We start from the raw sequence: 25,590 nt of genomic DNA, 5'->3' as shown, positions 1-25,590 counted from the left end.
ATTTCTCAAACACGTATGAAAGAATTAAAGCGACACTCCAGGTTTGTTTTTGGTGAGGGAATAAAATTTTAACACGTTGTAAAGCCAAAAAAGTTGATTTTACAGGATGCTGCCCCTTTAAGAAAGATAATTTTGTTTTCACCTCTCTGACTCTTTCCTGACTTTTTAAAAAATTGAACTTTGATGGGAAATTTAATATTATTGATTACTGAAGGAATGTTGTGTTTTAAATGGGCGGTCTTTACGGTCGCTTCATTGGATACACTGCAAAAACACAACATCATACCAAGTATATTAGATTGTAGTGCAAATATCTTGGTACGTTGAAATAAGAAAAAATTAACAAGTAACTTTTCTGAAATACATAGGAGCTTGTTTTAAATAAATAATTCCTTAATCGTGATGAAAAAGTTATAAGTGAAATAATCTATGGTTATAGATTAACCATAGATTAATCTATCTATGGATAGATTAATCCATAGATAGATTAATCTATCTAATCTATCTATGGATTAGATAGATTAATCCATAGATAATGGATTAATCTATCTAATTAATAGATAGATTAATTAGATAGATTTTCTTTTCTTTCTAAGAAAAGAAAATGAAGGTCCAATTAAATAAATATTAGTTGATTTATTACATGTAATTGAATTAATTTTGTCAAACTTAATTTATGTTGACAGCTTCATAACATTAATATATTTACTTGGATTACTTTAAACAAATCAACTCATTTTTTAAAGCTGAATCACCTGTTTTCTTTATTCAGTGATGGAACAAAATATTTTCCCTGTATTACATGTTAAAATTTCTCATTATAATTATATTTTTTAGTCAATACTAAGGAATTATTGACTTAAAACAAACTCCTGTGTCTTCCTGAAATGTTACTTGTAAGATAGTTTTGTTTTATTTCAACTGAACTAAGATATTTGCACTGGAAACTAGACAAATACTTGTTTTTTGTTGTGTATTTTAGTAATAAATCTCTCTTGTCTCCCTAAATAGTCACCATTTTCTGTTATAATCTGCTGACTGTCAGTTATTGACCCCAGCTGGAGAGAAAACTGTGCTCCTCTGCAGTTTGTTGTGCAACCAGAAACATTCACAATAGTTTAAGTTCGGCATCGTTGAGGGAGGCGGAGGACGATTACGGAGAAAGTACTCGCTTCATCCAGATCACAAGCGCTTCTGTCATCTCTGAATACAAAGTTCACTGCTTCCTACATCTGGATGTGGTTACCAGATGTGCCGTTCCGGTTAGTTTGCCTGAAAGTTTCCTTCTCTCTCCAGTTGTGTTTGAGCCATTAAAGAAGAGCGATAATGATAAGTTCCTGCTGGAACTGCAGCACATTGTACAGTAGATTAATGATCCTTCATGCTGCGTTTCGTTTGGTCTTTACTGACGACGTGTTCGTGTTTTCATCATGAATCCAAGTAGATGGAGTAGATCTGACTGAGGCAGCGGTCCACACCTCCACTCTGAAACAGGAAGCTGTCTTCTGGACACGGAGACGAGGAGTAGTTGTCCTCGGCTTGGCCTTGCATGTCCTGCAGCAAGTCGAACCCTGAGAGAAGCAGAACAGGAAACTCATATTTTTTTTGTGTTTTCTCTTAGTGTGCTTTCACACCTGATAGTCTGGTAGACTCTGTTTGCTTGGGGACCAAAATTGCAACATTTGTTACATTTTCAGAAACTGCGGTTCGCTTTCACGCTGCACTGAGTCAAACGATCCAAACTCAGTGAAATAGCTGTTCCCCTCCTCACCTGGGGGGGCGCTGCACCAAGAACCACTAAAGGAGACGACACAAAACCTCTGAAGAAGACATTTTCTGCTTTTCCTCATATGTCTCGACCCGTTGCCGTAGCAACTGACACAACACCTCCGGAAGAGATATTTTAAATATCCAAAATAAATAAAACAACAGAAAAAAGGGTCTAGTTGAGACCAAAGCACCAGATTTGAGACTTTTGTTATCCAATTTTGTTAGAAAAAGAGAAAAGAAAAAAAGATAAATCATGCAAATGGAAATTATTGAGGTTGCTCCAATTTATCATGCGATTAATTGATCTATTACTAATTGCAACAGGCTAAGCCCATAACATGCTGCTATGAACTAGGTGATCCTCTGTGGAGAAAGGCTTTTAGGTCAAACTAGCAGTTAGTTTAATCTGCCACAGCCGTAATTGCTGAAAACAAAAAGCTGTGAAGTTCTCAGATTATTTGACGTTTTACCTGCTGATGGGTTTGTGAAGTAGCCAGCCGTTTCAAAGCCTCCGTTGCTGATTGGTGGAGCCAGTTTTCCCTCCTGATAGACACATTCTTGGAGGAGCAGAGCAGCAAACCAAAGTGTTACTCCGGAGCTGAACACGCTGCGTGAAGGTGAGGAAGTTGTCATTACCTGGTTGCTGCTGCAGGAACACTGGCTGCTGGTGGCTGTAGGTTTTCTGGAAACCTTGCAGCTGAATGTCGCATCTTTCTGAGGAGGAGCTCGCTGGCCGGAGGTCCGCTGACTCAAACATCGGTGTCGATCTGTGGCTGGTGAAAAACAATGTTTACATTATTCCGAATATAAATGTTTGCATTGGTCCGCAACGTGCTGTCGCCACGGTAAAACATTTTAATGATGACGCTAATCATCGTTAGCATGGACCGGAAGGCTAGTCAGAGTTGATGTAGTTGGATACAGAAACCTAAACATACCGCCATGACAGTAGTCATTGTTGTGCAATTTGACATTTTAAAAGAAAAATTGCTTTACAGAAACATGCCAGTAACTTTTTGGCCATATCGAAATTATTGTTTACTTCAGGTTATTTCGCAAAACTGCAATGAAAACACTTTTTTCCGCATCACATGAGGTGCATGATCAACGACCAGATGTTGCCACTGGCGCAAATCACAAAGACGACGACAGGAAGTAGTGGGAGTATGATGGCGAAGCATGTTGTTTAAACAAACATATTGATAATTGTCTTTCCTATTTAATGGAAACAAAATAGTGTTTGTTTGTTTTTTTTAGCAGAAATTCAACTGGTATTTGTAATTTGAGGATAAATTCAAGCATATTCATGAGTTGCTAACTGCCTGCTAGCTGTAACATTACATGAGGCATTAAAGAAATTCATTGTATAGCTGTTGCTTGAGTTGCTTTATAGTGATGTCCAATGCTTTAAAGCCAAAATATCTGATTAGCTTGAAAATTACTTTCTCTCGAAGGTAAACACAACCACTTTTACTTCTTATAGCTTTGGGCTAGCTTAGCTTTGTAGCTAATATAAAATTTATCTCACCTGAACCACAAAGAGTTTTTCATAACTGCACAAAACCTAATTAAAAGAACTTAACCATTTATTTAAACTTAAAAATCTGTTAAAGTTAAATTACTTTTCAGGGTAAATAAACTTAGCTTATCTGTAGGTTAGCTTAGCTTTAGCTTCACTGTAGCTAGGGGTAATGTTACCATCCATGTCTCTCATAAAAACACATTTATGTTTCAGTACAAAGAACCAAATGGCCAAAAATTTAACTATAAATTACTATAAATTTATATAGTAAGCATGTGGTTGTTGTTGAAACAACGTGGAAATTTATGAGTGGGAAAGTTGCAAATTTCCTAGAAAAAATCATGGAAATTTCCCAGTTTCAAAAGAGGGCAACCAGGTTTTTTCTATCAAATTTCTGACTTTTCAAACTCAGAAATTTCCATGTTTTTGTTTTTTTTCTAGAAAATTTTTAAATTAATATCAAGATTCCTGCATTTTTTTCTATAAAATTTGTGACTTTACAAACTCAGAAACATACTTGTTTTCTCTAGAAAATTTCTGAGATACTAATTTTTTCCTTATCTACATTGGCCCTGATATGGTGTATTAAGTAGCTACTTTTCTTTATTCTGTTATTTGATTGTCAGAATAATCAATAGATTATTGAAATGACTGTTTACAACAGCCCTAAATCCATTAATAGGCATAAGGGGCCTTTATTTTTTACATACAGGCTTGTTGGTCTGGATAACTTTTTTCTCCTTTATGAAATTTTCACTTAAACATGGTGTTTTGTATTTCTAAGTTACATATTAAAATTAGTTTGATGTAAAGGGCAAGAGTGAGAAAAAAGGAAAAACAGCAACGGATAAATTTATTCATTCAAGATTTTCTTTCCGAAAATGGAGTTGAACTGAAATGCGCTGCTCAAACTGAACCAACCTGGGACTTTAAGTGACGCAGAAAGCCATTAATCATCTTTTTTTCCTCAGGACTTTTAACCTACACACAGTGCAGTATGTAAAAAGTGTTTTCCACCTCAGAGAGTGTAATGTAGACACCCCTTGATGATTTGTGCAGAGCTGTATCCGTTGCTGCGGAGCAGGAATGTGCTGACTGTGCGCAAACACTCTGACTCAACATGGAAACAAATGAGTCAATGCAGCCGGTTCGACAAGAAGGAAGAAGGCAGCTGGATATCTCAAAGGAGATACGCAGCTGAATCCCCCCCCCTCGCTCTGGTATTTCACTCCCGTCTCTTCAAAGAGCGCCCTCTCTCTGCGTTTCTCTCCGGGATGATGTACTGTAGCAGATTCATCCCCGGGGAGCAGAGTGGCCTTGGAGGGTTTTAGTGGGCTTCATAAACAAGCTGGGCTTTGTCAAACACACAGATGGCCTCTGGCCCAAACGCAGTCAATATTTGCATCTGACCAGCTGCAAAAAAAGAGAAAATGTTTGGAGATTTCTTTTCATATCTACCATTTATCAAACCCAGAACCCTTTATTATGGATTTCCCATGTCAAATGCTATTACGTTTAATTTAACAGCCTCTGCTTTCAGTGGAGAAACCCAATAAAAGCCTAAATTAATCAGAAGGACTTTCTGAAACCCAAACTGATATAAATCACAGATGGCTGTGGTTTCTTGAGGTAATAAAGACCAGGCTTTGTATACGATTATGTAAACAAAGTAGGCTTTGATATAGTGGGACTGTTAAATGTGCTGCGATGACTCTAAGCCCCAAAAATCCAACACATTCCCCTCAGTGGCCCCTGAAACTTCACCGCTGACCTTGGCTATAAAAGTCTGCTCCACAGCTTACATTCCTGCAGCGCTGCAGCAGCATAGCTGAGATGTTTCAGCCACGCTGGGCTGATGCGTCGCTCCGCGGCCGCTCTGACGCGCCGGCCTCGCATGGCTGTCAGCAGAACCTCAGGGAAACGGCTCCTCTGATCATATATTACCAGCTAACCACCCTCTTGCCTCACTTTTTTCTGTCTTTAACTGGAGCCAGCTGCAGTAAACGCTGTGCATCTAGAAGAGGAGTGGGCAACACGTTGTTTCTAGTGGCTCATACTGACTTAGTTACAACTTTTGAAAGGTAACACTTGGGAGTGAATAATGGGCTCAATATGCTGTCCACTTTAATCAAATTTCAAAAATTTTAACGGAAAGTCTTGGCAAATAAAACAAAATGTTTTCAAGATCTAACATGACAAATATTTCTGCAGTAAAAAAGTATTTGTCCCTCTACAGTTGTTCTTCACAAACTTAAAGGGGACCCACCATGTAAAATGAACAGTTTGCACGTTTTTATACTTCCATTTTGTTTTTAATTGCTTCTAAAACAGCTAAAGAACTTTAAAAAAATCAGTTTAATGTTTTTTGGTGTCTGGAAAATTAGCCATTTCAAAAACCTCCTGATTGTTACATCACATTTGACAGGCACTGCACTGTTACCTAGCAACCTCTGCCAAGACCAGCCCCGTTACCTAGCAACCCGAGCAGAGCTCCACCACATTTGGTCAGCTGGTTTTACCACTGTATGTGCTGTACGATGGCTGCTGGAAATATAAGAGTTTTGCTCTTGACTTACCATCCAGAAATGACTTGCTGCATATTTTCTCTGGTTTTATATCAAGGATTTAATCAGACCTTTCTGATTATTGTGATTATTTGTACTCCTGCATGCATTTAAACTACAAGTGCCAGAACTCAAAGAGTAATAAATAACCTGCTTCCTGTTTGCCATGTTGTATTTCGGCAATAAGCTCATGTTTTTTTTTTTTTTTTTTTGGTGTCTAGAAAGTGAACCTTTTCAAAAACCTGCGCAGTTACCTAGCAACCCAAGGAAAGTTCCGCCTGTTACCTAGCAACAGAAGCAGAGCTCCAGTACATTTGGTCAGCTGGTTTTACTGCTGTTTGTGCGAGTTTTGTTGGTTAATTGTGCAGGGAGCTCTACTTCTGCTTTTCAAAGAAGTATGGTTGCATATTTGAGTAGTTGAATTATTTATTAAATTAATACAAGTACAAATGAAACCTTTCACAATTTAACATTAGCTAAAAATTATTTTTCTGATTTTTGTGTTTTGTGGCATCTTTGTTGGTTGTGCAGGAGTCTCTACTTCTGCTTTTCAAAGAAGTACGGTTGGAAATGTTTGTGTGAATTAACAGCGAAGAAAAAATATGAAAGGCTTCCACACTGAAATAATGTAACGTGAGCAACAAATGCTCACAAACATGTCAAACATGACGGCGGTGAAGTGAAACAAGCAGCGAAGAGCCTAAGAAAGTTGATTCTGTGTTGTAGTTGAGCAAACAGAAAAACATGCAAATGTGTCAAACTTAGTCTTGTGTCACTTTGAGCTTCTGCAAAGTAAACTTTGTCTTCTTCTCTTTCCTCCGAGTCGCATAACAGTGTTTCTGTGTGGAGGCCGACCCGGCCACCGCCTCCATCCCTCGCTTTTTTCCTCTCCACCGCAAAACACACAAACACGGCGCATCACAAACGGCGCCGCCGCTGAACCCAAAGAGTGTTAAAGGAGGCCGAAGTGGCTCGGCCCGCCAGAGCAAACCTGGGGCTGAGGTCACAGCGCGATGATGTTGGAGCCACGCAGATTTACCTTCACCCGTTTTTAATGTGTCGTTAAGTTATCTGGAGGAAAAACAAACGATTGTCTGGTGTTGGATTTGGCCGGTTGTTACGACTTCAGACTCATGCAACTCTTCGAATATTGACTTTATTCTTATAATTTTATTCCTTTATTCTCATTATTTTGACTTTATTCTCATGACTTTATTTACACAATATTATGACTTTATTCTAGTAATATTGATTTTATTCTCAATTTTATTTCTTTGTCATTTCGACTTTATTCTCGTACAACTTTACATAATTTTATTATTTTATTCTCATATTATTATGACTTTATTCTTGTAATTTTATGACTTTATTAAATTATGATGAGGAGTAATAAAACCTTTCATGACATTTTTATGACTTTATTCTCATATTGATACTTTATTCTCATAATTTCATTTTCATCTTGTAGTAAGGCCCTAATACACCATCTGACAAGTAATAAATACTTTTTTCCTTCCACTAATTACATCATAATTCAGAAAGTACATTTTATATTTATTCTGGTTGTCTTTCTATTATTTTAGCATTTTTTAATTTTAATCTTTTAATTGTGACAAAAAGGCAAAAACATTTTTGAGGGGATAATTTGCTTTTTATACACAAAGCCGTTTGTTGTCATTAACTGTACATCTGTTAACTCTAACTACACCTAACCAGCTTCCATATTTAATTTGGCTTCAGCTCTGCCAACTTGATTTATTATTATGTCCAAGAAATGCACCTTGTTGTTTCTTTCTTGGCAGGAGAGAAAATATTAAAAAAGCTCAGGAAAGTCTGTATACAAATAAAAAGGCCCATGAGGATGGTAAATGACGTAGCACTTCATGAACTCACTAACTTGTTACTTTTTAAGACACGGGCCTTGGGCTTCTTGGATCTGTTACCGCTTTAAAAGTGTCCAAATAATGAACAAATACTTTCTGGCTTCATACAAAAATACCCAGACAGTACAACATGTTATTGCTTAAGTAGAAAATAAACTTTTCTCAAATGTATAAATTTAATTTTATGGTGTGACGTAGATGTTGAGCTTCAGGAAAGTTCAAACACTTGTTAACAGAGACATTTGTGACTGTAAATGTGATAAATTCAGCTGTTTTTATCCTTAATTTATCTTATTATCCAGTCATAAACAAGTTTGTCAAAGAAACTCCAAACCATCAGAAATCAGCTGAAAAACTGCATGAAATCAGAAAATATCATGATTTTGTAATACATAGGCTGGTGTTTTTCAAAGTGGGCACCACCAGGGGGCGATAGAAGGGTCTCAGAATGAAAGAAAAATAAAAAAAGAGAATCTGTTTTTCAGTCATTATCACAAAATATAAATGTAAACAATTTCTTTAAATGTTCATGTTTCTGATTGGCTCCCAGTCAAATGTATCGAGCTACTTTGCTTCTCCAGCTAGCATAGTCAAATTTACAATGAGAAAAATACCTCATGCCTAATTAAAATTAAAATTGTTTAGAAGTATTAGAGCTAAATGGATGTAAAAATGATTAAATAATGAGTAAAAATACATTTCTTAACATATTTTGCACCATTGTCTGTGAGTTTGTTGGTCAGAAGCTAATGCTGTTTGGGGAAAGGTTTGGGAACTCCTGTTATTTCCCAACAAACAGCCATGACTAGTAATATATCGGCAATAAAAGTCGGTTTACATGCAAAAGCTTCAAAACCCAAAGTTTTGAGGCCGTAATCTCCAGGAACTAACCTGAAAGTTGCGTAGAGGTTTAGAAAAAAGAAGCGAGATGAAAGTTTATTACTCTGTCTATTCTTCTGCATCCCACATACCTGGCAGGCGTTTGGCTCAAGCGTCCAGTTTTGGGGGATAGATTCAGGACAATGGACTGCTTTAAGTGCAGACACACAGAGGAGCTATTTTTAGCGTAAGCATAAAATACCTCTGCATGCCCAATGCCAAAACAAAATCCAATTCGGCTCAGTCGTCTTAGGTTTGCAGAAGAAATCCCAGCTACTTCAACCTTTGCCAGACACCACAAGGGATAAGAGGTAAACCATGTTTTCTCTGCTTTTTGAAGATTTAAGCCTGCCTCTGGGTGCATGATTAAATGTAATTAAAGTGCTCTGTTTTCCTGGGAAAAATCTGAGATAACAGTAGTAAAAAGTTAAAATATTGTGACGTTCACCATGTCATCCAAGAGGCTTAAGCCCAGAAAAACAACAGCAATAAAAAACAAACGACAGCTATCACTGCAAACAAATGAAATGTTCAGCATCTTTAAACGAGTAAGAATAGCTTTTGAAGTTACGCTCACCCGTCCCTCATTGTGCCCAGGCTGGTCAGTGACGATACGGGACTGTTGGCATCAAAGTTGCCCTCCAAGCCGGGGTAACGGGAGCGGCTGTCTGCAGATGGAGGCATCAGCTCTGGGTTCCTGCTGCTGTGAGACGAGCTTCGGTTTGAGTATACACCTGAAACAGAGCCACAGGTAGTTTTAGAAACGTACTACAACTGAACGCAAAGAAAACTGGATTCTAGTTTTGGATTCGGTTTAAAACTAGTTTTAAAACATTGAGCTGGAGACTTAAAACTAAATCATATCCTCCAGTCTAACTACTTCTGTAAGCTGTCAGGTAATGGATTAATCCATTATTTAATTATAAGTTCATAATAAATTTTTATAAGTTAGGTTTCAAAAATGCGAGCAAACAACTTCTAACTTTAGCTAGAAGCAATATTACAGATGGCTTTTAATGCTTATGGTTAAATTTGTGCTCCTTTGACCATTGTCCATTAGCTTTCAACAGCTAAAACTTAGCCCACTATGCTACATAAACAAAAAACTGCTTTTCTGTTAACTTTCAATGATGCTTACGGCTAACTAACTAATCTAATAATAGTATTTATGTTAGGTTTCATCAATGTTAACAAATAATTGCTGACTTTCAACTCTACTAGCTGCTAACAGTTATCCGCTGACCATTAACCATACTGGTGTTAGCTTTGAAATAGGCTAACAGTTATCCACCATGCTGCAATAACAAAAAACTGTATTTTATTTACTTTAACAATGCTAGCTGCTAACTACATCGTCCAGCTCTGTTAGGTGTCAACAATTCTAACAAAAGACTGCTAGCTGCTTTAGCTACGTCAGTATTTGTATTAGCATTCAACTATTCTAACAGCTAACAGTTAACTGCTTGTGTTAGCTGTGTTTTTACCTTAAGAGTGCTAACTGCTAACTACATAATCTAAAAATAGCATTTCTGTGATGTTACAACAACAAATAACTGCTAACTGCTTTAGCTACGTCAGTATTTCTGTTAGCTCCAGCTATGCTGTCATTAACCACATCACAATGCCGCATCAGCAAATCCCTTTAAAAAACAGCTTATGTCAGCAGATAGAATAAAGAAGACCGATCAGATGTAACTGGGCTTAATGCAAACGCAAACAGTACACAGTTTGCACAACCAATATTTCTGCTGAAGATCAAGGAAATAAACTATTTTGAAGAAAGAAGCAGCCTGGAGGCTTCAGAGCCACCTGTGCAGATAATGTTAATACAAAAACATCTTTTTTTCATGTTTATATGTCATAAACTGGATCCTAAACACTTTGAGTTCATGCAAAGTTTATGAAGCCAGCAAAAAGCATACATAATGTACTGAGAAGAAAGGTTCCTGACTCTGTTTGTCCACTTCTGATAAGGACAAAGTCCTCCTGGGATTGTTTCTGAATTAAACACTGACACGCTTGTTTTGCCCTGAATAAACATAGCTCGCAGTGTGCCGTTTGAGGCTTTTCCCTCAAAGTCCTCGGAGTAAAACTGCAAGTAGTCTGAAGTAATAGACATGGACAGCTCTCCTGGACACACTCTCCTTTCCTTTGCCAAGTCAGCCTCAGTATCCCTGACAGCTTCTTGATCCACGTTCAGCCATTGAAGGAGGGGAAAAAATAGAGCTTGGCGCAAAACCTGGCGTTGGAGGAGCTGGAAGAGCGGGCGGAGTGAGGGAGGCCTGCTCGCTCGCTCGCCCGCGTTCAGCGCCCGGTAATTGGACAAGGTAAACACCGGCGCGATGAGCTATGGTAGCAGGAATGAGACGGGAGGGAGCGGAAAAGGAGCGAATGAGGCGATGGGAGAAAATGAAAGGCAGCTTGAACAGCCCAGGTGTTTGAGCGGTTACAACATCTCTTTGTTGGAGGGTAAACACAGACGCTTGCTACTGTTTCGTACCTGTGAAGTCATCCAAGGCTGGTAGAGGCGAGCTGTTTTCCTGGTGGGAGCAGGCCGAGCTGTGGAGATGCTGCCTCGCCAAGCAGTCACTCAAAATGTCCGATTCCAACACGGTATGCACATGAGCCTGCGAGTAAGACACAATGCAGATGTTCGGCCTTAACGACGGAGCTGCGCTTTTATGTTGCATGTGAAGGAATGAGAGTAATTACGGCGCTTTTCCACTTCTCTCACGGTATAGCCACAAGTATCAGAGTATTTTATTGGGATTTCATGTTGTTGGAGTAAAAGGAAGATTATACTTGTTTTCTTAAACATTTTTTACATGTACAAATATGAAAATGTGACATATTAATATTCAGAATCAATCAGATTAATTGTGTTCAATCATTTATTGAAATAATCATCAACTAATTTAGTTATGGGTAAGTTGTTAACTGGAGTATACGAACTCTAAAAAGGCCATTTGAAGAAAGAACAACACATTCAATTCAGCCAAAACTGCCCAAAAACACACTAGAGGTGGATAATATGGCTGAAAAACCACGATATAAGCGTTCCATATCAGCTAATATTGATAATTATTGATTATATATGTCTTTAAATATTTAAAATATTCCCAAACTGGTGGTGTGACCTTTCCTCTTTCATCCGCAGTTTTCACTCCACATCATTGTTGTTTATTTATAGACAGTTATGAGGCAAAGAGGCAGAACCTGAAACTGCAGCTGTGCAAGTTACTCAGCAGGTTGTTGCTCGGCAACCACAGAATGAGTTGCTAGGTAACCAAAGAGTAAGAGAATGGGTTGATTCCACCAACTTTCCTTAGTGTTAGTATTATCTAGTGATTTTTAATCACGTGTTTATCTCACGTTACTGATTTACTGTCCAGACCTAAAACTTATATGCATTTTACATTTAAGTGAAAAATAAAACCGTCTTTGTCTGCAAATATCTTCTACCCAAAACTATTAAGCACCTTTTTTATCAAATTTTTAATCAGCTAATCCAAAAAACAGATCGGCTCTATACACGGTACTGATATTAGGTTGAGCAGAAAGGGTTGAATTTTTCACATATTGATGTTAGAAGAATTTTTTATCATTTTTTAGCATCATTTCTAGCAAATGATCAAGTGTACACGAAATAAATGCTCCGTTGCTGCAGTTTAAGCAATAAAATATTTATTTTATTATTTTAAAATGAATTGTGTTTAATTGCATTTGTTTCTAATTTTGTATAAAATAAGCATAGGCAGTTATGCTCCACCTCAGTCCTGAACTCGGCCGTCACAGGTCTGCAGAATGTGGCATATTTTTTTAACCGATTAATCGATTATTGGCTAGATTAAGACTTTAGACTTTAGACTTTAGACTTTAGACTTAGACTTTATTATCATTTTGCATGCACAAAGGTGTATACAGAACGAAATTTAAGTGATGGAATAATCATTTACTAAAATAATTGTTGGTTGCAGTCCTAATTGGGTTTTGAACCACTGATAGTTTCTCTCTTTAGAAATGATATTTGAAAAGTTTCCTTATTATAGTCAGTCATTATTGCCCCAGATCTGACCCGTAAAGTGCTGAAGTGTAAACGTTGAGGTAGGGGGCGTGGCCAACAGCAGCTGATTTGAATTTAAAGTGACAGAGTCCCTAAAACAGCTCGTTCTGAAAGGAGGTCAATAGGCAGGACTGACCGGACTAAGATCTCATTATCTAATAATTATTTTATCCAAAATATTTAATAAATATGTTTTATTTAGCCCATAAACTTATCCTAATCTGTTCAAGGAAAAGTAATAGGTCTCCTTTAAAGTTGCAACTTGGCAAAATGTGTAAAAGTATAAAGTATGAATACTTTTACTGCCTCATAGTGGAGAAATTCAGGTGCATCAGCAGCATAAAGACAAGTAGATTCACACAAAAGGTCAAAATGTATTATCAATATATGTAAAAAAAAAAAAACTAGATTAGTAATACTATTATACAAAAACATACTGTGCAGTTATCAGAAGTTGAGATATTCTACTCAATCCAACGGATGTGCAACAGAGCGTAATGACTTTTAAAATGAATTTTATGTGCATGTGTATTGACCATTAAAAAGACAGCAGGCTATTTACAATGTCGGTGCACAACAGAAAAACAGATGTGCAGTAACAGCAGAAAAGCGTGCATGTAAAAGCTGCAGCGTCTAATTTGTGTGTTTAGGCCACGCAGTTCCCAAGCAGCTCCAACTGAAAGGGACCGACTTTGATTACATACAGTAGATCAATAGAAAGCACATTTATTTTCATGTTCTACTGTTCATTTTTCCACGTATATGAGGCCTGGTTCTCGTTTCGTGTTGTGCTTCGTCCTCATGAGGAACAAAATCCAGAAATCCTGTCAGGCAAGTCGGTCCAAGATGTTTGAATAAAATAAAAGCAGGACAATTTACTTTATTATCGTCCGTTAACAGAACATCCCTGAGGACTTTCCGAGACGTTTAACTGACAGAGGAAGCTCTCAGCCACTGCCAAAGAGCTAAGCATGTATAATCAGCGGAGAAAATGCGCCCAAATCAATGTTTATGAAGATACAAGCTTCAATAGCTCGGTCACATAAGCTTTAGGAATATTGTAACCGTGGGGAGATTTTAAAGTGAATGTTTATGAAGTGTGTGTTTCAAAGTTTTATTTAGCCCCAGAGGGTTTACTGCAGCGCAGGGTGTGTTGGCTTTGTCATAACACTGAAGCACATGTTGTTCTGTTTAAACCAATAAGGCATCTGAAAACGCACCAAACGCAGTGTCACTCATGGTCCACAGAAAACAAACAAAGCCCAGATAACGCAGAACAATAGACCCACTATTCCGACTTCCAGAGAGTTTGGGTAATAGTTTTGTTTTATTTCATCCTACTGAATAATAAACATGTTTTCCTCGTGTTGCTGATCTCCATCTCCTCAGCACGACAGACCTGGAGCCTCTTGGCTTTGTTTGAAAGTTACATAAAAACGAATATTTGCCAGGGGCGCGGCGGCGGCGGCGGTGGCGGTGCAGGACTGAAGCTCAACCTCAGTCCTGAACTCGGCCGTCACAAGCCCAAGACTCGACCTGATGACTTTTACTGCACGTCCCCCCTCCTCTCTCTCTTTACCCACTTTCCTGTCTGATCGCTTCAAGTAAAGGCCAATAAAAAAATTAAAACTTTAAAAATAAAAAAGATATTTGTCTTTATGATTTATGAACAATTCAATCTTAAAATGTTGATGGATGAACAGAGGAATAAGTGGATGGATGGATGGATGGATGGATGGATGGATGGATGGATGGATGGATGGATGGATGGATGGATGGATGGATGGATGGATGGATGGATAAACATGGGTGATTTTTGTGCCTCTTCTAAGCTGATTTCTGTTTCAGTTATATTGTGTGTTTTCCATGCTGAAGATCAGGGGAGTGATGCGGGTACCTTGACCTCTCTCTCCTGCAGGCCCTTGGCAGAGTGAGCTTTAACGTGTTTCCTTAACGAACTGGGATCGGTGTAGCGCTTGGTGCATCCGGGGATCTGACAGGCGTACGGTTTCTGTCAACAAAAACACGACAAGGAAACATCAGAAAACTGCAACAAAACTGATGTACAGGCTACTTTATGTTGTAGTTTTGATTATTAACAGTATTATAGATTAAAGAATATCCACATCAACACGTCTCACATAAAGATTTAGGACGAATATGGAGAGGTTTGTGCTCAGAAAAGGAAACGCTGTGCAGCGTATTTACCTTTCATCTGAAAGCTTAAAGGGAGAAAAGCAAGAGGAGAATTCAGAAACATTTATATGATCATTTTAAAGCTTCATTTGTGTTTACAGGAAGTAAAATAAAGCAGAAATTAGTGCTTAGTGAACAATGCAAGTTACAAAAATAAAAATGAATCTCTGTTATGTTTTTAAATAGACAACTCAAATAATTAAATTGTCTTTCTCTGTTTAATTTAAAACCCAGCAGTAATTTACATTTATTCACATATACGGCTGAATAATATGTCATATCACAATATCAGTGTGTGAATGAAACAAAATAAAATGAATAAATTCATGAAAAACAAATGTAAGCAGAAAAAAATGTAATAAAATAGAAAAAATAATCGAACATTAAAAATAAAACCTTCATATTCAGACATTATTTTATTCTGGATGCAGTAAAACTTTCTATAAATTACACATCTAAACCAAACATGTTTTAAAACCAAATGTCGCTACAAACGTCTTGCTTTATAGCAACATTTCATATTATTAACATTTAAATAATTCACATCTTTCTGTTTTCAGATACTTAAAATGCTTGTGTTGTTTATATTTAAGTATAAATTCAAGGCAACACAAATAAAACTGATAGATAAAAAAACTAACTTTACATTTTCTTCACCTGATTAAATTTCTATGCTTCTCGGAAGGCGAGTTGAAGTGAAATTATTATAATTTTTCATTATTTCATACTCAAAATGGATGAGTAAAGCACCGTTCGTTCATATTTTACTTAAAATGATTGAATTTTGTCAAATTAATTGATCAGAACAAAACATAACAAGTGAAAAAAAAACATATTTAACAACAATGTTTACATGTCAGCTCATTTTACTTTAAATGTGGAAAATATAGAGAATAATTACAGGTTTAAAATGATTTGGAAGCGCCAAAAATCTAAGGAAGACAAGTTTGAAGAATCCAAATGTCTCTGACTTTATGAGCAGCAGTCGTTTGTTTACTTTACGTTTCTGAGCGTCTTTAAATTATGGGGAATAAAAATTCCTTTGTCATAAAATAACCAGCACAATTCAAGTTGTTTTATTAAACTTAAAGTTTAAAAAAATGGTTGTTATTCTTATATTCGACAATTACTTACATGCAGACATTCCTTTGCTGGGCCTCCAAAATGGCGCCAGAAGTGTCTGATTCTTGATTTGTGACGCAACCAAGAAACCGCCATTAGCCAGCGTGAAACCACAAGAGGGAGAGACCAGCTTTCTGGTCCTGCTGTAACAACAACAGAGTGCGACATCTCATCCGTGTAATAAGAGCTCTGATTCGCTGGATTACAGCTAAATCCTCATTGCTTGTCAGCAGGAGTAAAAATAACTGCAGGCTTTGGGAGTAAATCCACAGAAAGTCTGCAGAGCAACGTTTCCACTGAGCTGAGACCGTATATCAGGCGGAGACGGGGAGCAAGAGGCGCAGCGGCTCTTTAAATTAAACCGGATTTATATGTGTGTCTTGGAAATGCGCTCTCAACTAATTCAATTATCATTTGGAAAATATATGAAGCCGTAAAATAAAGTTACGTGTAAAAGCATATGCATTAAAGCCAAAAAACTACAGTTTTCTATCATTTACATGGTCAGGTTTATATAATCGTTTCCTTTTTGTTGTGATATTTATCTATAGAGCAGTATGTAACTTTTATTTTAAAATATTTTTTAAGTATTTGTTGAAACTATCACTATGATGTGACAGACAATCTGAAAAAATTGAGCTTTTCCAACCAATCAGAGCCAGGAGGCGGGTCTTAGCGCTGTCAATCACCCTGCGTGTGGCGCTGCTCACCAAGTTTATTATAGTTAACTAAAATGACAAAATAACAGAAATTGAAATTGTGAAAACATTTTTGTTTAACTGAAATAAATAAAAACGGAAATTGATGAGGAAAAATTATAACTAATTGGAACTATGTTATGCCTTTGCAAAAAGTAACTAAAATATACTCAAATTGTAGATATTGTTCTTCATTTTTGTGTTTATGAATCTATTTACTAGCCTGAAATAATCACCCCAAACAGCAATGAAAAACCCAAAACCATTATAATCCTTTCTCATTATAATCCCATTGCTCTCTGTTACGCTGCAGCTAGCATAGCCGTTTTCCTGCAACGATAAGATGGTTTTCTGCTAGCAGCACATTTAGCAGCGCATTCACGAGGTTGACTGACAGCATTAAGACCCGCCTCTTGGCTCTGATTGGTTGTTTCTGACCGGGAGAGATGCATTTCTTCAGACGACAGCAGTAGTTCAGCAGAGGTGAAGGAAATCGATCTTTTCACAGATTATCTGTCTCATAAATATGTAAAAAGCATTTTTTAATAAAAGTTGTGTACTGCAGCTTTACGTGTCAGAGCAGTTGGTGAGGTGAGTGCATGTGCTGACTGACCGTGTCCAGGTGGGTGCGCTGGTGTTTGGCCCGGTCACTGGAGTTGCTGAAGGCCTTCATGCAGCCTGGATGTTGGCAGATGTACGGTTTTTCTCCTGTGTGGCTCCGCAAGTGGATCTTCAGGTTCTCCAGACGTGAAAATGCTTTGGAGCAGCCTTCGAACTAAAACAAACAAAAAAAAGATGAAGGGGAAAGAAAAAAAAAAGGACAATTCTCAGTTGCGTACAACTACATTGCGCAATTACAAATCGGAGAGAAAAACTGTTTTTGCGCTTCATGTGCTTTGATTGCTTCCAGGAAAATAACTTGAACTGTACTCTTGTAATTTTATGATGAAGAGTTTTTTATTCCCTAAAATTTAAAGGCACTCAGAAATGAGAAATAAACAAAGTTGTGGCAGATCTCCTGTTCATGTCGCAGCTCTCTGCTTAGGACCACCTGGTAGGATTTGATCTGTCAGTTCTTCAGATTTGATCTATTTGTGAAGCTAGACAGTTTGATAAGATGGAAAACTATTATAAAATATTATTTGCAGCTTTTGTGAGTTGATTTAATAAGATTTACAATTGATTCTAAAAAAAATCTATAAAAAATAAATATTAATTCACATTAGTTGATGATATAAGCCTGAAAACAATGTAAACAGAGTAAGAAAATTGTTGAGAGGTTATTATTTTCCATGCTGTATTAATGTTTGCATCATTACATAAATTGAGATCAGCAATCTGCTAGTACTCTGGGATCAATTGGTAGAGCCTCCATTCTCCAAACTCAAAATAGAGCCTATAATTATATGTATCTACGGATATTCACCACAACAACCTTTATATTTATTGATGTTTTTTAAGTTTTATAAGGTAAAACTCTCTTGAATGATATTAAACACAGCTGGAATGTCTCAGAATTTGAAGATTAGTTTAATTTATCATATTATTCTTCATACAATAACTCATAAAAACATAATTTTTGGTTGTTATAAAAAATTAAAGCACATAATGAATTTGTTTGACTCACTATAATGACAAATTGTACATAGAAATGACGTAAAATAAAACAGCAATTTATCTTAGTATCATCGTCCCTTTGATATTATATTGTAAACAAACTTTAATCTTTTTATGTTTTAAAAAGTAAATATTTCAAATGAACCAATTAATTAAGTTACTTTTTAATGGAAATGGATCACAATTAAGTGAAATAAACCAAAAACGCACACAGGTGGTTCTCTGGACTAAATCCAGACAAGAAGCAAACATCACCTTCAGCAGTTAATTTTTCATACTTAAGTTTATAATGAAGAACTTTGTTAAGATGACAAATTAAGCAGCAGAGAGTATTTGCTTTTGAAAACCACTGGTAATTTCTTGGAATAAGGGCTTCAAACCTCTTCAAGGTGCGAGTCTGAGGGCAGGAAGAACGGCTTTCATCTAAACTGTTTTCCTTCCAAACATTCACTCCAGGTTTTATTAGTTCCCACTAATGACTCTGTAAATGTCACTCACCTCATTTATTTTAATAAGTCTTTACGTAAAAAAATATCCCACTACATCACGATGATTAATTAATACAAGGCCTGAAACCACCTGAATATAAAAATACAGTTCAGACCGCATGTAAACAGATGAATTCCTGAGAAACTTCCAGCTTTCAAGAAGCTGCAGATTTGAGGCTCCAAAGCTGTAAAAACAAACGTGACTTTAACACATATATTAACAAAGAAAGTTTATGTTTTAAACTTCCAACTGATGCTTTTAAAAATGTAGCCTTTCTGAATACATTGAATTATTTCACTGAATACAAAAACTTTTTTTTTTTTTACGAAGCTTCTTCTTATGTTTCTACCTTATAAATCTAGATACAGATTGATGCTACTAGTCAAAGATTAACTTATAAAGAAACATTAAAGACAGTTTGAAAGTAAAGCTAAATGTATTCATGTTTAGAAAATCAATTAAGTTTACTTATTTAGTGCCAATTTATTTTAAAAAATCACAAACATAATCAATTCAGTCATGTCATACAGATAAATTTAAGTAACTAGACTTTGCAGCTAAGTTCAGTTTACAGCTAAAATTGTTAAAAGAAAATTATCCAAGGAAACCCAGCAAGCTAAATTCTAATAAAATCTAGTTTTAGCTGCCAATCTCTGGTTGATTTGACACAATTACCCTTTAAAATCTGCAGTGTAAGAAGCAAATCTAGAGCCAAATGGTAACACTGAACATGTAATGTTCAGTAAAACTCAATTCCTGTAAGCAAATTATTACTTACCACATAAAATTGAATGGAAGTTACAAGGTAACAGAGTAATAAGTGTCATAATTTAATTTAATGGCATGGACATAGAAACGGGAAAACAAATAAACAAATTAAAATGTCTAAATATAAACTACACATCGCCTTCTCAGTGTGTTACAAACATAAAATAATTTCATTCCTGGCGTTCTGCACTATAAGACGCACTGTCGGCTTTTGAGGAAATTGAAGGTTTTTAGGTGTGCCTTATAGTGTGGAAAATACGGTAAATGGCAAAGGATGTAACCGTAGACATAATATAAGAATAGACGCCTCATAAATTACCGCTGGTAATCAGGCGTGTACGCTCATGGTGCGTTTAAAGACGACTCGGAAAACCTGTTACCATTATAACGGAACAGAGGGCACGGAGGACACTAGTATATTCCCCGTCCGTTACACCTTACGGACGAACGATATGAGCTATACAATCTATTTTCTGTTTTCACTCCACGCCATTGTTTTTTTTTAAGGCAGTTATGAGTCATGCTGGCGAAATCTGAAGCAGCTCCTGGGCAAGTTACTTAGCAACAGGTTGTTGCTAGGTAACCACAGAGCGGGTGAGTTAGCTGATTCCACCAACCTTAGCTAGCCATCAGAGATTGAGCAGCTAAAGGCTTTTCTCTGCCTACGTCATTATGCGGTTTTTGATCGTAGTTCAGTTAAATTATTGAACATTCTATCAGAAGTATTTTCTTGATATTGATCACATGCTTATTGATTTCTTTTGCACAGCCATAGATGCACAGTGTCAAAACTTGATACTTTTCTAGACTCAAATTTCCAAAGTTCTCACAAATTTTTAGCTCAGTTTTTTAAAGTGTGAATACAAGAATTAAAAGTGGACAGATATTTTTACAGTGGTCAGGTTCCAGACTTTTTCTGCTGTGTTTACAATTTTACTTTTTAATACGTTTCAGAAAAAGCCATCATTCTTGAGAGTTATACATAATTCTTGTACATGTACAAAAACAATTCTGCATAAATTCACAGAAACCTAACAGAGGTGTGAGCAATCTTTTCCGGCCACAGAAATATAAAAGTTTCTTCTAAGGTATTTCCTGCTAATGGGATAATTGTTGGTGTACCCTCGCGGTATTCTCACTGCTGTCCAATAAATCATAACAGGAACATTTTGGATTTAAAAACTCTTTGGGGACTAGTGTTTACAGCCTGAATAACACCTGCCGACATTACAGGCTGGTAAATAATTCAGAATACGTTAATAAACACTGAGCACATTCATGCGAGACATTCATTTTCCACTGCAGCACCAGTGGTGACTTCACTGACATGTCCAAGTCACAGCAGTTGATTAAAATGAAATCACGTTATTCGTTTAGCTCAAGCGTGACCGGTGAATAATTTTTGGTGTTGATGTAGATTTAATATTAATCCAGAGTAATACATTTATGAGCGGGCAGTGGCGCAGGACAGAGTAATGAAGTGATTCAGTTAAATAGGAAGCATGTGAAACCTTTTAAATGAATTATTAATCAGAGTTTTGGGCTGATGACAGAGGGGAATAACAGAGTGGCTCTCAGAGAGGGGGATTTGGTCGTCCTGCTGCAGATGTGATGAAGAGAATGACTGATGACATGATTGATGAAGAGCGACACTCTTGGCTCTGAGGCAGAAACCTTACACGTACTATTTCTAAAACATGATGCGGTCTGCTTTACTCTTCATCTCTGTGCTTTTTTTAAAAGTTAAAATACTGAAGCTGAACACTGACATTAATACTGAGAGCATGTATGGACCTGGTTACACATGGATAATGTTTTCTTTCAAATACATACAGAATAAAACAGAAAAAATGTTTCTCATTGTGTGGAGCACAAACTAAGACCTTGTGTAGACGTTACCGGGTCTTTATAAAAGCAAAACTCTCTGCCACATTGTTTAAAAAAATTATATTGTACACACTGGATCGGTTTCAGAAAGGTTTTCAACTACATGAATCCACACAAAGTTCGGGTGCATTCACACCAGCCTTGTTTAGTTCACTTTATTCAAACTCTAGTTCGTTTGGCTGGAAAGTCTGGTTTGTTCAGGGAGTTGTGAATGTGTAACTCTGAGGTTGTTTTGTTTCACATCTGATACAGCTGATATGATTTGCTTCCACACGGCACTGTCAAACAAATCCAGACTAATTGCAAAACCTGTTCCCCTCCTTGCCTATGGTGGCGCTGCACCAAGAACAACTGAAAAAAAACGACACAAAAATCTCAGAAGAAGGCACAGATTATTATCTTCACAAAATGTAAACAAACATGAATTATGTCATATTTTAGCAGTTGCAGGATTTCTCTTTTGTCTTTGGCAAAAGATCACAAGTCATTTTTCCCGCCAGCACTAGAGTCTTACGTTTGTTTTGGTTGTATTTACCCAGAATACCCTGCACTGTAGTTCACTTCCTGCTTTTGGTGGTCTCCTGTCCACTTGTTGTTCACATATGAATTCAAACTGTGCCAGAGTTCACTTCAATTGAACAGGGACATAGGTTTGTAGGCAGATCAGAGTTCATTTGTGAATTCACACAACCCCAAATGAACCAGACTTTTTAGACAAATGGACTAGAGTTCAATTAAAGTGAATTAGACATGGTCAGTGTGAATGCACCCTGATACGGACCAAAAAAGCTAACTCTAGTCCGCCTTTGTACTAATGTCTCGGTTTGGTTTAAGTGAACTCTGGTGTGGTTTGAATGCATATGTGAATATCAAGCAGACCGGAGACCAATCCAAAAACAGGAAGTGAACTATAGGACATCGCATTCTGGGTAAATACAACCAAAACAAACGCAAGAGTCTAGCCAAAGACAAAAGAGAAATCCTACAACTACTAAAATCCGATGCAACTCCATTTTTGTTTACATTTCATAAAGAAAGAAGTCACACACAGGTGTTCTTCAGAGGTTTTTGTGTCATTTCCTTCAGTTGTCCTTAGTGCAGCGCCCCCACTAGTAAAGGAGGGAAACAGGTTTCTAAAAGGGTTTGGTTTGTTTCATCAAGTGCTGTGTGAAAGCGAACCGCACCAGCTAAAAATGTAACAAATGTTGCAATTTTAAACCGAATCTACCGGAATACATATGTTATGAATAAAATTTCAGTTAAAGTCATTGTTACGAATTCACTGGTAACGGTTAGGGATGGCTAAGGGTTAAGAATAAATGAGGTTACTAAAATGAATGGAAGTCAGTAGAAAGTGATAATATGAGTAGAAATACAAACATGTTTGCATGTTCTTGGGGCGGGCTGTTATTGATTTCTCAACAGAAATTGAACATTTTATCATTTACAAAAAGCTTTACCATTTCTTCAGGTTTTTATTGTTTGTATTAATTCATTACTGTTGATAAAATTTATATTTAATATCTAGATATATTGGGAAAACAACCACTGTTAAAAATGGATGACTTTGTGAGCCATTTTAACGACATTACAGGTCACACACTGCCCTGATGTTGAAAGTAATTCACAAGAGAGCGTAAACAGGCACTCCCAAACAAAATCTCCCCATTTTGACCTTTACGTCAGGTCATTTAAAAACCCTGACGGGGCTTGGCTGGTCTGAACCTGCTTTCAGTTCGTCTCCGTTTGTGTCAGACTGATCAGACTGTCTGTTAGACATGCAGATGATCAAACTGTTTCCTCTGCCATGTTTCCCTTACTCATGCATAGAGAGGAAGAAACAGGGCTTTATTGAATGAATGCATGAATGCAGGATGTGTCTGTAGCCCTGAAACAGTTGGAGACGTACAAATCACCTGTTGTTAACAGTAAAATAAAAGCAAAATTAGAGGTATTACTTTTACATAATCTATGCCAGAGTTTTAGAAAACAAACCAAATCACCCTGCAAAAATCTATTCCACATTCTATGGAATAAATACTTTTACATTGGCACTATATTTTTATATTTATATTTATTTCATAGAACATGTCAATATTTTCTAAAGAAGTTTCTGGTATGACAATTCTAAGAGAATATTGATATTTTCTGTGGTATAGCAAGGATTTAGTTGGAGTTTATTGGAGCGAAGGGGTTTGTCTTACTGTATAATTTGTGATTATTTATATGCCAGCTTGCTTCCTGTTTATCATGCCGTTTTTTGAAAATAAGTTAATATTTTTTGAAGTCTGGAAATTAAGCCATTTCAAAAACCTGCGCCATTACCTAGCAACCCCAGGTAACGAGTTCTGCCCGTTACCTAGCAACCTCGGGGGAGCTCCAGCACGTTTGGTCAGCTGGTTTTGCTGCTGTATGCACTGTACAATGGCTGCTGGAAAAAACAAGTGTTTTGTTGTAGACTTACCACCCAGAAACCACTTTCTGTGTTCTTGTTGGTTGTGCAGGAGGCTCCACTTCTGCTTTTCAAAGATGTACGGTTGTATATTTGTGCATCTATTTGCAGCTATTTTCATTTGTGAGTGTATAAGCTGAGTCGGGGGATGTGGCCAGCAGCATGTTATTTGGATTTAAAGTGACAAGACGCCCTAAAACAGCTCAGTCTGAAAGGAGCTCAAAAAGGGAAGAACTGACCGAACTAAAATCTCACTACCTACGAAGGATTTTGTACAAAAAATGTAATGAACATGTTTGGTAAAGCCCATAGACTGATCCTAACCTATTCAATTAAGCACAATAGACCACTTTTAAGGCTAAGAAAGACGACTCACCATGCATTTATTAGGTTTTTCTCCAGAATGGACCCTCATGTGGATAAGCAGCTTGTAGCGAGCGTTGAAGGGTTTGTGCCGTCGGACACAGCCGGTCCAGAAACATGCAAACTCCTCCCCTTTACGCTGGTCGATGTGCACCTTTTCGATGTGCCTCACCAGCTCCTCCTGGCTGCTGTAAGTGGCGCTGCAGTCGATCCAATGACACGACTGCTCCTGCTGGTCCAGCATGAGGTCTGGTCCTGCTGGTCTACTTAGGCTGGGGGACTGGCTTCTGTCCTGAGCATCGTTACCCCGAGGAAGCTGGCCAAGATGGAACAGCTCCCCCTGCTGGTTGGCTATTTGAAACGGCTCCCTTTTACACGGCAAGAAATCATCTGGAGGTTCTTGTTTAATTGAACAGTAATCCTCCTGTAGATTGTGTTGTTGTGACGACACTTTGTGATGGTGATCAGAATAAGGCACGTGTGAGGTAATAATTGAAGATGATGAAGAAGGAGAAACGGATGATGGTAGAGATTCAAAAGATGGAGACTTGGCACAACTGGTTAACATGTATGAAATGGGAAGAGAGGGCTGAGGGTAGCAGCTGACCCTCTGAGTGTTAGTTTTTAGCTCTGTTTGACCTGTAATGACAAAATCCTCCACAGTCTTTTCTAAGTGGGGTCCTGCTGTCTTGCAGCTGAGCAGGGAGTTGGGGTTACATCCCAGCGAAGTCCTGGGAAGGGAGCACAGACCGCCTGAATGCAGCGACGGCTGGCGGAGACCCCCAAAGGACAGTGGCGCCTGAAGCTCCTCAACATCCTCGAACACGCTCCCAAAACTGGGCAGGGTGAGCTGCATGTCCGGAGGGCCGAGGTCAGGGGGCCACATACCAGACCGCCAAGAGACCCTGCCAATGAAACCACCTTAGACCGACCTTAGCAATCCACTGGAGGGAAAACCTTCCACAGCGTCCTCCAAACGTGGTGACTGAGGAGTGGACGGCATCTTGCAGAGAGGTAATCTTGTCTCATTTGCTCCAAACTGCAGCTTTGTCACCAACGCTGTGGAAAACACAACACAAAATGATTGATCAAACAAAAGCCTCAGCTGGTACTCAGACATTTACTGACACCTAGGTCTATGACTTTAATCCAACAAGATGGTCGGTTTGAAAAAGGAGGTGGAAAAGTGAGATTCAATAGATTATTACATCACTAACATGCATTAATTGTCAACTAAAGGAACTAAAATAAGGAACTGAGACAAAAATAATCTGATTTGCACTATTACAACCTGCCTTTAATAAAAAAAAGTAAATA

At 37.5% G+C, this 25,590-nt stretch overlaps 1 protein-coding gene across 1 annotated transcript; it reads right to left on the bottom strand.

Annotated features, from left to right (window-relative positions):
* Positions 1-905: 905 nt before the first annotated feature.
* On the bottom strand, positions 906-25,372 carry glis1a (GLIS family zinc finger 1a). The gene is made up of 9 exons (XM_088014842.1): positions 24,287-25,372; positions 17,311-17,472; positions 14,579-14,692; positions 11,119-11,245; positions 9,196-9,352; positions 6,720-6,722; positions 2,407-2,543; positions 2,245-2,327; positions 906-1,593 (listed from the first exon to the last, which is right to left on the bottom strand). The coding sequence occupies exons 1-9, from the start codon at positions 25,157-25,159 to the stop codon at positions 1,429-1,431; spliced, it is 1,821 nt and encodes a 606-aa protein (XP_087870968.1). The 5' UTR covers positions 25,160-25,372; the 3' UTR covers positions 906-1,428.
* Positions 25,373-25,590: the final 218 nt, after the last annotated feature.

Source organism: Poecilia mexicana, unplaced genomic scaffold (genome assembly GCF_051168715.1).
Source record: "Poecilia mexicana isolate PSO_F unplaced genomic scaffold, ASM5116871v1 scaffold_17, whole genome shotgun sequence".
NCBI classification, from domain to species: Eukaryota; Metazoa; Chordata; class Actinopteri; order Cyprinodontiformes; family Poeciliidae; genus Poecilia; species Poecilia mexicana.
This window is presented reverse-complemented; position numbering and strand designations above follow the sequence as displayed.

Excerpts from the sequence above, each read along its gene's own strand:
- glis1a (XM_088014842.1), bottom strand. The coding sequence starts at position 25,159 with ATGTGGCCCCCTGACCTCGGCCCTCCGGACATGCAGCTCACCCTGCCC. Across the intron at positions 17,473-24,286 it reads AAAAACCTAATAAATGCATG|TTCGAAGGCTGCTCCAAAGC; the intron begins GTGAGTCGTCTT and ends TGTTTGTTTTAG. Across the intron at positions 2,328-2,406 it reads GTTCCTGCAGCAGCAACCAG|AATGTGTCTATCAGGAGGGA; the intron begins GTAATGACAACT and ends TGCTCCTCCAAG.